General features: G+C 38.0%; 1 protein-coding gene across 12 annotated transcripts in view; it reads left to right on the top strand.

Moving 5' to 3' along the window:
• The window catches only part of FAM135B (family with sequence similarity 135 member B), a 274,657-nt gene that overhangs the window by 223,539 nt on the left and 37,020 nt on the right, over positions 1-14,098 (top strand). For all 12 annotated transcript variants that reach the window (XM_065054475.1, XM_065054472.1, XM_065054474.1 and 9 more), the window contains 2 exons: positions 9,852-10,005; positions 12,991-13,040. In XM_065054475.1, the coding sequence (XP_064910547.1) occupies positions 9,852-10,005; positions 12,991-13,040 (204 nt within the window). The remainder of the gene's footprint in view (positions 1-9,851; positions 10,006-12,990; positions 13,041-14,098) is intronic.

The following is a 14,098-nucleotide window of genomic DNA, read 5'->3' as shown; positions in this document are numbered from 1 at the left end:
CTCCAAAAGGTTCAGAATTTAAAAAGTAAACTAAAAGAGAAGCTCTGTTACCTCTAAGCCCTGAAATATCACAGTTCATGAGAAGAGTACAGTTCAAAAATATAGTAATTACCTTTTAGTAAGCACTTGGGTAGAACTTCTCTGCCCATATCTGAATTGTCCGTATCTGAGCTTCTAGTTTAATTTTCCTTCATATACAGTCTGTGCAAAGCAAGGAGCGTTTCTGGTGAATAACACATTATAACAGCAACATTTGAAGTAAAGAGGATGAAGTGTGCTCCAGAAACATCTGTTTCTTTCTATGTGCTATGAAGGGAGTCCAGGGTGATAAGCTGAGCTGGACATGTTCATAGATAAATATAAATGCTTTGCTAGACACCAGTCTCACCATTCCTGTGAGCAAACTGGGATGTGTTAAAGCTTTGATCATTGCCACCTACGTAATTAATTGCAAACTTTTAAAAGTTTTAGTACTGGTCTTAGGAACATTAATTTATTTATTTATTCATTTATTGAGTATCAGATAATACATAGGACTGATGCAAAGAGCTAAATTCCTCTGCCAGCTGCTAAGCTGCATGATTACATAGCCTAAAGCCATCTACACCGCATCCAGAGTAGCAGCTGAATGTATCCTTCCCTGTTGCTATGTATGAAAATTGAATTAAAATATTTTTGGTATTTTCTGTTGTTCCGAATGCTGATTTTAATGGCACTGTTGCATTACGCCACTGAACAGGATCTCCTTCTACGTGTGTGATTGTGTACATACAGGTGGGAGAGACAAAAAAATGTAAACAAGTGTCCTTTTAGAACTTGACTGGTTTTATGCCTGTTGCCTGCAGCGATGTGTAATAACAAGACACTGCTTCAGCTCAGGGGTCCTTGTTTGATCACAGCAACAGGAGTGGATTTGCTTTCCTTATCTGTTAGTGAGTAGGATGGACTCTCTTTAATCAGAAAGGACAATGTACTAAGGCCCTTTTTGATGTCAGCACTGTGTTTGTTTAGAAGGACAGAATTTACACCGTGTGTGTATTTATAAATATTAAATTTAAGATTACATATAAAGACCAGCTTCATATATATGTGTGTCTGTCTATCTCGTTATCTACATATCTAAGCTGAACCCTTTTTTCTACATAAACAATTATTTCCAAATGGTTTGAAAATCCACCGCTGTTTTTTGCCCTTGAAATCATTATTCACTATTGCTGTATTATCTCTTAGCCAAAGGATACTTCAGTGTGTCTTGAGAATGTTCCCTACATGGACTCTTAATAATAACAAGATGAAAATGTGGACTAATATGTGTTATTTTCATACATATATCCAACAGAGGGAAAGGAAACCATATGACTTATCTTGTGCCAGATGATTCAGTGCTCATCTTGGAAGAAGTATGCCTCCTGTCAGACACCTGCTCTAACGTTCATGAGACATCTTCTCCAGTGCTTAATTTACTGCTAAAGAAATGTTTTTATGGCTTTAATTTTCTCTGTGGTGATATATAACCCCATAGATCAGGTGGAGGAAATTGCATTTTTTCTCTTCTTATTCATGATCACCAGAACTGTTTAAAAACTTCTATAGAATATGCTATGTATGTTTTTACATGGAGCCATCATGATTGTAGACACTTGTGATGATATAACTTGACCTCAAGACACCAAGTTCAGTTTTCAGAGTGATGTGGGAAATATAATTCAGACAAATTGAGAAGATTTCAGAATTTGGCTTCATTTATATTGAATAGTAACTTAAAAAAACTATGTGAAATGTTCCCTAAAGGAAAAATCTAAAAAAAACCCACAGCAAACCAACACCTGGTCATGGATAAAAACTTTTTGTTTTGTTTTGGACCTTTAAGCTGTACAATACATTTTTATTTTTTTTTACTTCAACATGATCTTGAAGAAAAAGAAAATAGAAAAAATAAAGCCAGAATTTTTATTAGAAATTCAAAATCAAAATGTTTGGTTCTAAGCCTGTCAGTATAAGACATTTAGAACTTTGTTAGTGTTCTACCAGAATTTTCTCCTAGAAGTTCTTTAAGGGAAATTAATGTGACTTGTGGAACCTTTTTTTTTTACTAGAATTATATTTTTAGATAAATCAAATACTTTCTTGGCCACTTTTTTTCCAAGCCACTGGTAATTAGAAATATACAACTTATGTTATGAACAGTAACTTATAGTATTGAAACACAGACCCAACCATTAGACCTGACCAGGATAATTGTTTCTCCCTGTTCAGAGGGTGGCTCTTTATCAAGCCTTAAAGTTCCTGTATATCAATGGTCTCAAGTCCAATGCTTTCTTCCTGCTGATTTTGTACAAAGTGTAAATCAGCACTGAATCTGACTCCAATCTCAAATATTATTTATTTTCACTGCATTATCATCCCAGTGGTTTTAACAAAGTGATTCTAAAAGTTAATGTAAATGTCAAATTGCATCTTGCATTTATGAAATACTAGCCTATGTTTTCTTTCATGACAGATTTAGTGAGAGGCAAAGAATAGTTACATATATAGTCAATGTCTTTCTAACTATTGTCTTTTATTGACACTTTTGATTAGTGTTACTAGTGTCACATAAATCAAAGATAAATATAACATAATGATATTACTTTTCTTTTAGAGCTTGAGTAATGAACCGTCATATTATGTAACAGACTAGTAAATCAATACAATCAAGGCAATTTATTAAGTTGATAGAATATGCACATTCAAGTGCATCCCAGTCCAATATATCTGCTTATCTTACATGTTTGGTTTTAGGTTTCACTTTGTTTGATGGAAGGTACTTAATTTTCCCAATTTTCCATAACTCTTTCTCCCATAAGCATGTTGTCTTCCTGTTAGTAGATATTAGAAGAACGATGTTTATAGGACCTGACTTATGTGGTTGTCACCCATTGCTCAAGAAAGTTCTGTGTTCACAGGTTTGCTGCTGACAGATGGAGAACACAGAGATGTATTATTTTTCTGCTAGATGAGATCAAGATTTGTGTACCATGTCTGTTCCATGTAGTCTACAGTCTTTCTGTTAAAGAAACATTTAAAGTCCATTTTCTTTCTTGGCTGCCCATTTTCACCACACTTTTAGACATTTAATGTCTTGGGGATCTTTTCCTATGTCTCAAAGAATGCTAAATTCAGATAGCATTCAGAAAAAAACTGCTGGGAGCACTGGCAGGTGACACATACACAAAGAGTGTGATTGAATATACAGTGTTTGCTGAGGAAACGGTATATCACTACAGAACGGCATTCACAAGTTGGCTACTGTGGACTGTCATGTCTTTGGTACGGTTTCATATTTGCCAATAATTTTTCACTGTCTGGGACAGGGATCTAGCTCTTTTCAACTGATCAGTGAATTGAGGGAGAGTTGTTTTGGTTTCATTTTTTTTTCTCCTGGCTGAATGGAAACGTACAAATGCATATACATATTTATATGTGGGTACATACAGAGATATACAAGGTAATATAATATATATTTTATTTTAGAAATATTATCTTTTATGTCTACAAAAACACAAACATATGTAATGTGTGTGTAAAATACAAAGAACTCTCATTTGTGTTCCTACACATGTGAAAGAATATTCCTCTGCTTGCATGCTTCAGTCTGGCTGATATGCCAGAAGGCTGTGCTGCCATCCAGCGGGACCTGGACAGGCTGGAGACTTGGGCAGGGAATAACCTAATGAAATTTAACAAGGGAAAGTGTAGAGTCCTGCATCTGGGCAGGAACAACCCCAGGTTCCAGTATAGGTTGGGAAATTACATATTAGAGAGCAGTGTAGGGGAAAGGGACCTGGGGGTCCTGGTGGACAACAGGATGACCATGAGCCAGCACTGTGCCCTTGTGACCAGGAAGGCCAATGGCATCCTTGGGTGTATTACAAGGGGAGTGGTTAGTAGATCGAGAGAGGTCCTCCTTCCCCTCTACTCCGCCCTGGTGAGACCACATCTGGAATATTGTGTCCAGTTCTGGGCCCCTCAGTTCAGGAAGGACAGGGAACTGCTGGAGAGGGTCCAGAGTAGGGCAACAAAGATGATTAAGGGAGTGGAGCATCCCCCGTGTGAGGAAAGGCTGGGGGAGCTGGGTCTCTTTAGTTTGGAGAAGAGGAGACTGAGGGGTGACCTTATTAATGTTTATAAATATATAAAGGGTGAGTGCCATGAAGATGGCGTAGGGGTCTTCTCGGTGGCAAACAATGATAGGACAAAGGGTAATGGGATCAAGCTGGAACACAAGAAGTTCCACTTAAATTTGAGAAAAAACCTCTTCTCAGTGAGGGTGACAGAGCACTGGAACAGCCTGTCCAGGGAGGTTGTGGAGTCTCCTTCTCTGGAGACATTCAAAACCCACCTGGACATGTTCCTGTGCGACCTCACCTAGGCGTTCCTGCTCCAGCAGGGGGATTGGACTAGATGATCTTTTGAGGTCCCTTCCAATCCCAAACATACTGTGATACTGTGATATTCCTAATTACCAGAATTCCTTATCTTTTAATAATCTTGCTTTAAAATATATATATATATATAATGAGGTGTAAACAATAATGTATTAGCCCAAGCCATAATTATAATTTGATTTCCGAACACCAAATAACAGGAAATCTGTCCTAGGAAACAGTCTCTGAAGTAGAGTTTGGAACTTGAATAAAATTTACATATTAGGCGACCAATATGGGCATGAAGATGAATGGGCAGACACTGTGATCTCAGAAACTATATTCATCTTGGAATGCTGAGATTTATTCCTCTGTTTCAAGCAGTTCTCTAGATCTTTGCCAGAAATAGGCAAGGTGGCTAGTTCTGTCTGCTAATGAAAGACTGTTGGAAACTGCAAAACTTGTCTATTTAGTCTGGAATGGAATTTTAGTATCTTAAAATTCTTGACAAGCAATTTGAATTTTAATTGGAATTGCGAAACACTTTTTGAATTACATTAAACATAAAGCATCTAATTTACCAACTGTTAGTGCTATTGTTGAACGTTGTACATAGTTAACATAGATTGTGAAATTACTTTAATACGAAAAAAATACAAGCAACTTACTGCATATTACAAACTGTGAAATCCAGTTGGTGCCTTTGATATTAGATACATTTAGTACACTGGAAGTGGATACTCAGAAATTGCTCTCTGCATTTGAATAATGAATTGGCATGAACCTTATTTAATTACACTGTTTCCTTTTCTCAAGTAATTTTCCTTTCTCTTTTTATAAAGGGAAAGTACATTTATAAAGCAATGTACTCTGATTATAGGACAAATCTGTTGACTGAAAAGAGCATTACGCAGGAAACGTATTAATTTAAAAGGCTGATTTATTTAAATGTATTCAGCAAGGATATTGTCAAGAATGTTTAGTTTGTTTGGGGTTGTTGATTGTGTAGGCTATTTTACTTGGCTGTGTAAATCTACAAGAACACCTTAGAGGACAGATGGATAAAGGGCAGTGACAGTCCATTGTTGGGCGATAGGTTTGCTGAACAAGATCAACTTGAACTGAACACATTTCTGAAACAGTAGGCAGTTGTTTTCAGCTGGCATTTGGCAAGGTTTTTCACCATGTCATCACTCCTCAGTAAACTGAGAAATGGATAAATTAAGGCTATATGTACATAATTCTTCATGATATCCTGCAGACATACCTTAAGTGATTGATCCCTTTTGATATAATGTGTGCACTTAGGTGCTCACCTGACACAGGAAAATTAGTTACTCTATTTCATCACTGAGAAGCAAGGAGCTACGAACTATTTTACATTTACCCAGCTCCTGAGGTGAGCAGTTCAGCTGCTGGCACCACTGGCATCAGAGTTCTCTACCACAGTGCACAGGGGAGTTTCCCAAACTGGGGGAACCTCAGAGGATCAAGCAGGCAGAGCTACAGAGTTTCATATATCACAGGAAAAAAAACCCAAATCATTGCAGATTCTGCAATCATCACCATTATTTGTAGCTTTTTGTATTATATTCCTGATTGCCTCTTTTTCCATCATGTCAGGAAAGATATCGAAGTGCTGGAGCGGGTCCAGAGAAGAGCAACAAGACTGGTGAAGGGACTTGAACACAAGACCTATGGGGAGAGGCTGAGGGAGCTGGGGGGGTTTAGTCTGGAGAAGAGGAGGCTTAGACGTGAGCTCCTCACTCTCTAGAACTACCTGAAGGGAAGTTCTAGCCAGGTGGGGATTGGTCTCTTCTCCCAGGCAGTCAGCAATAGGACAAGGGGGCATGGGCTTCAACTCTGCCAGAGGAAATTTAGGCTGGATATTAGAAAGAAATTCTTTACAGAAAGAGTTGTCAGGTATTGGAATGGCTGCCCAGGGAGGTGGTGGACTCACCCTCCCTGGAGGTTTTTAAACTGAGATTGGACATGGCACTTAGTGCCGTGATCTAGTCAATGGACTGGAGTTGGACCAAGGGTTGGACTTGGTGATCTCTGAGGTCTTTTCCAACCCAGTTGATTCTGTGATTCTGTCTTGGCTTTCTTGATCTATTTTGCCTCTGTTGATGTTGGCATAATGGAAGTCATACATTTCTCTGGTGTCAGAATTATTAGCTTCTATGTTGTCATCCATCCTCAGTATCAGAGCAACTTTAGGGAGTAAGCCTTGAAGTGAAGATGTAGCAGGCATTCACATGCTCCCAAAATTTTCAACAGAAAGGGGCAAAAGCCAGACATAGAGTCTACTTTTACAGATAGAGAAGGGTCTTGGAAAAGGAAATCAGTGCAGATTCATTTTCCAAGTAGCCTAGAAAAATATGTCTACCTGGAAACTAATGAGATTAACAGTAGACCAAAAGAATTAACTCAAAAGGTCATGAGAATCATTACAAAGGAACCTAACATACTTTGGCAATGGATATTACATCCATCATGCTTTTTGCAAGCTGGGGTTTTCAGCTTCAGTTTAAACTTTTGTTTTAATAGGAGTTTTGTCTTAACCAGAATTAAACTGATATCTGTCCTCCTGATTTAAGAAACCCAGAGAGCTGAGTGTTTTGTAGATGTTTAATGGGTCACAGCCACTGTTTTTTCCCAGCTGCTAGTTTTACAGCAGTGTTTTTCCTTAGAATAACATGCACCATGTTTGTTACTGAACTTGATTTGCTAGTATTGTGTTCTGAATCTATGTTTCAGGCTATAGCCTAGGAAATAGGGGACCACCTAAATAAATGTGCAGAAGATGAAATGAAAATAGCAAATGTGGAAGGTTTGCAATCTTCAGGCCATCTCAAAAGAAGACATTTCTTGACATTTCCCAGCTTAGTGAAAAGTGATGGATAAACTATTTATAATGGCATCATCTGACAGCTGTCTGCCCTGATGGGTTCCCTGCAGATGAGGATGCACAGATCTTAGTTTGCATTAGCTTATATTGTCCCTGTGGTGGGTTTAATAATCGCTGTTATGTCCTGCTCTCCATCCTGTTCATGTGTGACAACTTTCAGAAGAAACAGTCCTGTGAGAGTAGTGATGTCTGTAAGTCACTGAAGGACCAGAGATTTGGAGCTTGTTGTCCTTTTTCTATCACGCTCTTTCCACCTTGACAAGATGATTTTTCAGATGAGCCTGGATGTTCCCACTAAACAACCGGTTTTCAAAGTCAGCTGCTATTTTAGAGTTTCATCAAAAAGGTTCAACTGAATGATATGGCCTCTTAGTCATGTGTGGCACAGCCTGGATTGTGGCTGTTTGGCATTGCCTTGGGTTGTGATTGTCCATTCCTGTTCCTCCCGTGCAATGGTATTCTCAAGGCACAGCACCTTCTTTGGCACAGATATTTCTTCCAGAGAGCTGGGACAGGAAGAGAAAGGAGATCTGGGACCTATCTTTTCAGCTCTCTAGGCACACATATATATCATCTGTATCTTGACAAATTAGAAAGAACAAATTTGGACAAACACTAAAAAAAAAAATACATAGAGCTAATTTATAAAGATTTCCAACAACTTCAATTCACACATTTTTTTTAAGCTCAGTTCCAGATTTTATTTTTAGTTTTAAATGGTAATCAATGCCAAGAAAGCCTGCAAATAGCTGTATTAAAATGCAGTCTTGCACAACAATACCATGTTATAGTATTGATGTGAAATATGAAATTATCTCACATTTTTCCTTCTGTTTGTCAGTTTAGCATTTAAACACCAGAGTAATTTTTGCCTAAAAAAATCAGCAATGGATTATAAGACATTTTTTCATTGCATTATATATATCAATTGCCTTCCATTTTTCTGTTGTTTCCAGCAGTATTTCTATATTCCATGGTGAGAGTAAAATACATTCATGCTGAGGGTGAAGGTTTTGAAGCCTTCCAAGAGCAAACAACTTCATCAATTTTCATCATCAAACACTTCTTTGTGAGTCAGGATGAGCATTCCCCTTTGTGTCTACTGCAGAATGCTAGTTAATATATTGAAGATTTGCATGAGAAAGCTGAGAGAAACACCCCAGCTTAAGCTAAGTCATGAAACACAGGCTTTAGGGAACTCAAAGGGACAAAACCACAGGAGATGCACTGGTGTGTGGTTGGTGAGTCTTTGCTGTTGCTCCAGGAGATGCAAAACCAGCATCTGAAAAGGCAACCAGTACCTAGTGGGCATTTAGGAATTGTATTCTTACCCCATCAGTGATAAGCAGTAGACTAAGTTACAAACTGTTCATGTTTCTCCATAGTCATGCAACAGTGAGAGCTTTGTCCTGGTGCCTTTGTGCAGCCCATATGCTGTAAAAGGCAGATCCAGATGTATTCTCCATTTACATGATCTTTCAAGGACAGAGCACCTACGTGGCTTTCTCACTTCCCTGTTTTCACAACCCGTTCTTCTTCTGCAATACAGACAACTTAGTCCTGGTTTTGGGAACAACAACCAGACATAATAATTGATTGCAAGTGCTCAAATACCATTTTACTGCATCATTGGATAAAAATGGTAAAATGCATAGACAGAGCACAGAAACACTAACTGTTACTGATAGTTGTCATACTACTCCTTGCAATTCTCCATGAAATCCTGGGCACAAAAACACAGTTTAATAAATAGTTCTATTTTAAGTCTGAGCAGTGCAAATTTCAAATATGACTAGTTTATACAAGCGGTGTTTTTTGACAGAAGTGAAAAGTTTTGATTTATGGCACCCTAATGCAAACTCAGCTTATGTTCTAAGTGTAAATATGTTGTCTGGGAAATTTTTGTGTGAAACATGCTGTGATCTGTCCAATTACATCTCCTCCCACAAGAAATATACTAATCTAGACATTGATCCTGGAGTACAGAGTGAGTCATATTTGTTGATAGGATAGGAATGCCATCTACATTTTTTTCACTAGCATGCATAGCATAGCATGCTGTGATACTATCAAGCTACAAGATTTGCAGAGAGGAATAAGAGACCATGAGGAAAAAGGAAAGTGACTGTATCCATCTTTATAGTCCTTTCCACTCCTCCTATCGCATAGAAGGTATGTTTTGCATAGCACTGTCTACGTTATGGGGAGATGTTGGCTCTGCAGTGGGATATGTGTGAAGGACAGAGATGGACTTCTCTGTTGGACTATTTGGACTGAGGGCCTTCATACATGTGATGACGTTGCTGGGACCTAACGGGCAAAGTGTACATGTAGAATGAGATACTATTATGGTTATGCACCTGATTAGTTAGGTGGCTAGAAGGTAGGGATGGTTAAAACCTCTCTTGAGTGCCAGCTGCTTGATTAGAAAAGAAAGGCTTCCCACAGCTGGATTTTTGTGGAAACCTCTGGTACAAATGCAAACCATTGATTTTAATCTCTGTGGGTTTTTTCTTGATACTTCTGTTGCACAGGGCAGTTTTTATGTCCCGTCTGAAAACTGCATGCAGCATGCATACAAATGGCATAAGGACCTCTGTCTTCTGCTCTTGAATGCTCAAAGAGGACTTCACATGTACTACACCCTCATAATGAAGGAGGTTCCTGATTTACCACAGCTGAAGTTGGGTAAGTCAGCAGACATTTAAAATCACTGAATATTTTACACTGCTGCATTTTCAATAAACATTTTAGTACCAAATTCTTGGGCTATTCAGAGATTTTAGAGGAATTTTATCCTTGTTTTCTGATTAGTGTTTATTTTGGCACATGGTTAAAGATGATTGCCTTTTAAGCTTATGAAAATACTTTTATAAGATGTGGCCTTATATGTAGAGGAGTAAAATGTTTTGATAAATTTCTCAAAATATTACCTTTCAGTGATTTTTTTCAGCCTTACTTTTTGAAGAACTAGATTTCCAGTTCTGAAATGCCATGAAGTCTGGGGAAGACTCTAACATATTTTTTACTCTTGATTAAATGTATTTTTAAAACTGAAAAGAAAAATCTGACAGGTGATATGAGTGTTTTTGAAACATACTCCCGCATTTACCATTTGCGTTTTATTTCTGCCCTGACAGTTACGTAATTAGAACTTGCTATTTAAAATGACTCTGCTTTTCTTCCTAATTCAATTGTTTAATAGATTTTCTGATTTTGGCTGAAGCTTTTTTTGTCTGGTCAGGCCTCATAGGTCCAATGTGCAAGTGCTGGCTGGCTTGATTTGTGGATTGCAGCTCTGTAATTCATGTTTACTTGTGTGGGGACTGGTCTCTTCTCCCAGGCAGTGAGCAATAGGATGAGGGGCCATGGGCTTCAACTCTGCCAGGGGAAATTTAGGGTGGATATTACGAAGCAATTCTTTGCAGAGAGAGTGGTCAGGCATTGGAATGGCTGCCCAGGGAGGTGCTGGACTCACCGTCCCTGGAGGTTTTTAAACTGAGATTGGACATGGCACTTGGTGCCATGATCTAGTCAATGGACTGGAGTTGGACCAAGGGTTGGACTGGGTGATCTCTGAGGTCTTTTCCAACTCAGTTGATTCTGTGATTCTGTATGTAATGACAGCATGACCTGTGAAAACGAGGTGCATCTGCATCTCCAACTAATTTCTGCTCTCCCACATGCTTCTTTGAATTCAAGAAATGTGGCTCATGATTTCACATCTGTGTTTTCATGTCTTTGTCATTTGGTGACCAGGTTTTGAAGTTATCAGTTTGTTATATTTCAAAGATAAGCATATTAGGACAGTCAATTGCATTGGCCAGTAGATTTGAAAAGAGAAAAAAAAAAACAGTTTCCAGTTTCACTATACAGTGTTTGTATACAAGAACTATCAAACATATTACATTATGCTTTACAGTCTTACGACCTTCATAGCTCCTATTTTCCACTTCATGCCTTTGTCCTCAATATATATTTCACTTCAAGATAACCTAAAACTTATAGGGTGAGACAAGCATATATTATGTTATTCACTCCAACAACAGGGGAAAAAAAATACAACATTTTTATTTGCAGCTTATGAGTTCTCAGAATCCAACATGCAACAGAACACATGCTTCAGGCATCCTGGTTAACAGGCATATATATCAGATGATTTGTGTCTCACCTGGACAGGTTTATAGGTTGGGCAATGGCAGAGTTACGTGTGGTTGGTTGACCACAACTCAAAAACAACACCAGAGCACATATTGGCTTTCTAAATACAATTAGCTTGGTTTTCAAATTACTACTGTTACTGAAGCAGCCACTTAATTTGCAAATGTACTTGTTGTAACACATGCAAATTGGCTAAATGCAAATGCCCTTTTTAGCCTCTTGAGCAGAGTGCAATTTGCATTATTTTATTCATAGTCTGAAAATCTACTGAAGATTTGGTTTTAAGGCTAATCTTCTGGTGCCTGTTGCAAACCTGTGCAAAATTATGGGATGTAAGATTCACGCAGTATGATGAATATGAAGCAAACTTTTATATTTATCATCTCCTTAGAGTCATTGGGGAGAAACAGGCCCATTTAGGACAATAAAATATGTTATCTGACAAGTAGTGCTTTCTGATTGCGATGACATGGATGGCACCTTGTGCTTACTCATTTTTCTCCACTGACTAGGAGTAGAATACAAATGCCTCATTCATTTGTAAACATCTGTATTGGTCAGATTAATCTCGTCATATGTTCTAAAGATAGTTAAGACAAATCCAAGACTAAAAATCTCTGCAGACTTTCTTAGTTTGTTTTTCTAGTTTCCTGAGTAGTATATATATAAAAAAAAAATAGTTTAAACATCGAAAGTGGGGATGATTGTGTCCAAAATTTTACCATCTAAGGATGGTCTTTTCTATATGTTACCCATCTCAGTCTGTCCTTTTTCATTCCTGAGTACTATTTAAGAAGAGTCATTTGGGGACTAGGGAGGGCAATTGGCCTGTTGGTTGTTCTGCTTTGTTTCTTTATGGTTCCTATTAGAAAATTCCACGTTTCAAAATCAAGTTGCCCAAGTTGGAGAGTTGATTTATGTTCTCCTTTGCCTTATAGTCTGGTGCATTTAAAGTGGAGTCTCTGTGCTGGGTTTTCTCAGGATTACCTCAAAATGCTGCTGTTTCCTGGAGGAGTGGAGAGGTACTTCACACTCTACAAGGCAATACAGATGTGCCTAATCTTTTACTTGTGAGACATCTGGTACCACTTACACAGTCCTATGTTGCACAACAGGGAGAGCCATTTCTTGCACATCATTTGCTCAGACTTCACAATGGTGAGACTTTGCCTTCAGTTCTGGAGTTGGCCACAAATACCAAAGGCTAATAAGCAAACTTCTAGTAAAAGAGAGGTTAGACAATGAAAAGCCAAATTATGTTTTATTTGTCCTGAAAACAACATTTCAGAACTTCTATATGTTTAGTTGTCCAGGTTACATAAGCAGAAGTTGTACCTCCACCTGCACAAGTACAAGGTGGGATGTGGAGTGTCCACATCCAAACTGAAACTTGTCTCTGTTGGGGAAGAATATCAAATGACCTATTTCTCACATGAATAAAAAGCAGAGCATTAACATTTCACATCTACTGTTCTCATACCTGAAACTCTTTTTTTTTTCTTTATTTCCTAGAGGAGCTACCTGTGGAAGAGACGTTATCTCAGATTTGTATGGAGCTACAGGTATTTTCTTCAACAGCATTTGCCCACTGGTTTTTCAAGTCCATTTTTCAAGTGCACTGAGACAACCCAGTCACATATCAGACTGGGGAGAAGGAGAATTTGGTGTCACCACAAAGTTTGTTGAATGTTTCTATTTAATATAATTTTGATTAGTCACTTACAAGATGTTTCTGTCACTTTTAACAAGTCACCAGCTGGATTGATTTAACATGCTTCAGTGAGCCTAGCCCTGAGTATCAGAATGTGCAGAGAAAAAATTATTTGTAGATAGGTTCAGCTTTTACATTGACAGGAGAAAAGATACTTTGGCAGGTTGTACAATCATATCTTCTAAAATAAAAATGCCTAAATGTCTAGGGAGGCTCATGAGAGTAAAAAAGTAATTTTGGCACAGAAGTGACTGAATTTCTCTCTTGAACATGCTTCTACCACGTTTATTTCAAGCGAGACACAGACACATTGCCGAGGATGCAAGGAAGAAATACAAGCATCAGCTGATCACTGAGGAAAATGATTTATAATCAAAGCTTTAACAAATTTGATTTACTTAGTTTATTAGCAAGAGGGACAGCATAGGGCATAATGACTAAATAGCAATGGAGGGAAGCTAAAACCAAATAACACCCGAAGTACATTCACATTACAGTTACGAATGGTGGGCTAATGTTTGTCAGCCCTGGGTGAAAAATGTTTGAAATGGCAAATTTCTTAAAATTAAGTCACAACTTGAATACTTTGCAAGAAATCTGATTTCTTATAAATTTAATTTAGAGAAACATAAGTTATTGGACTAAGGTCGACCAGATTTAGAAGCTGTAAGGGTGTAGGAGGTCAGACTACACAATCTAGAGACTCGTTTGGACTTATTTTCTATGAGTCTGGGAAAGTCCAAATTGGCTTGGCATACATTAGAAAATGCCAGCATTAATTTATCTGTGTTTTATAATTCCTGCCCAGTTCATGTTCTCCCAAAAAGCTTATTGATTTGTTTTGTATGGAAATATTAATAAAACCAGACTGTATTGACTGTTGTTTGAAAGCTGCTGGGAACAGTGTAG

The sequence above is a fragment of the Columba livia genome, chromosome 2 (genome assembly GCF_036013475.1).
Source record: "Columba livia isolate bColLiv1 breed racing homer chromosome 2, bColLiv1.pat.W.v2, whole genome shotgun sequence".
Classification (NCBI taxonomy): domain Eukaryota; kingdom Metazoa; phylum Chordata; class Aves; order Columbiformes; family Columbidae; genus Columba; species Columba livia.
This window is presented reverse-complemented; position numbering and strand designations above follow the sequence as displayed.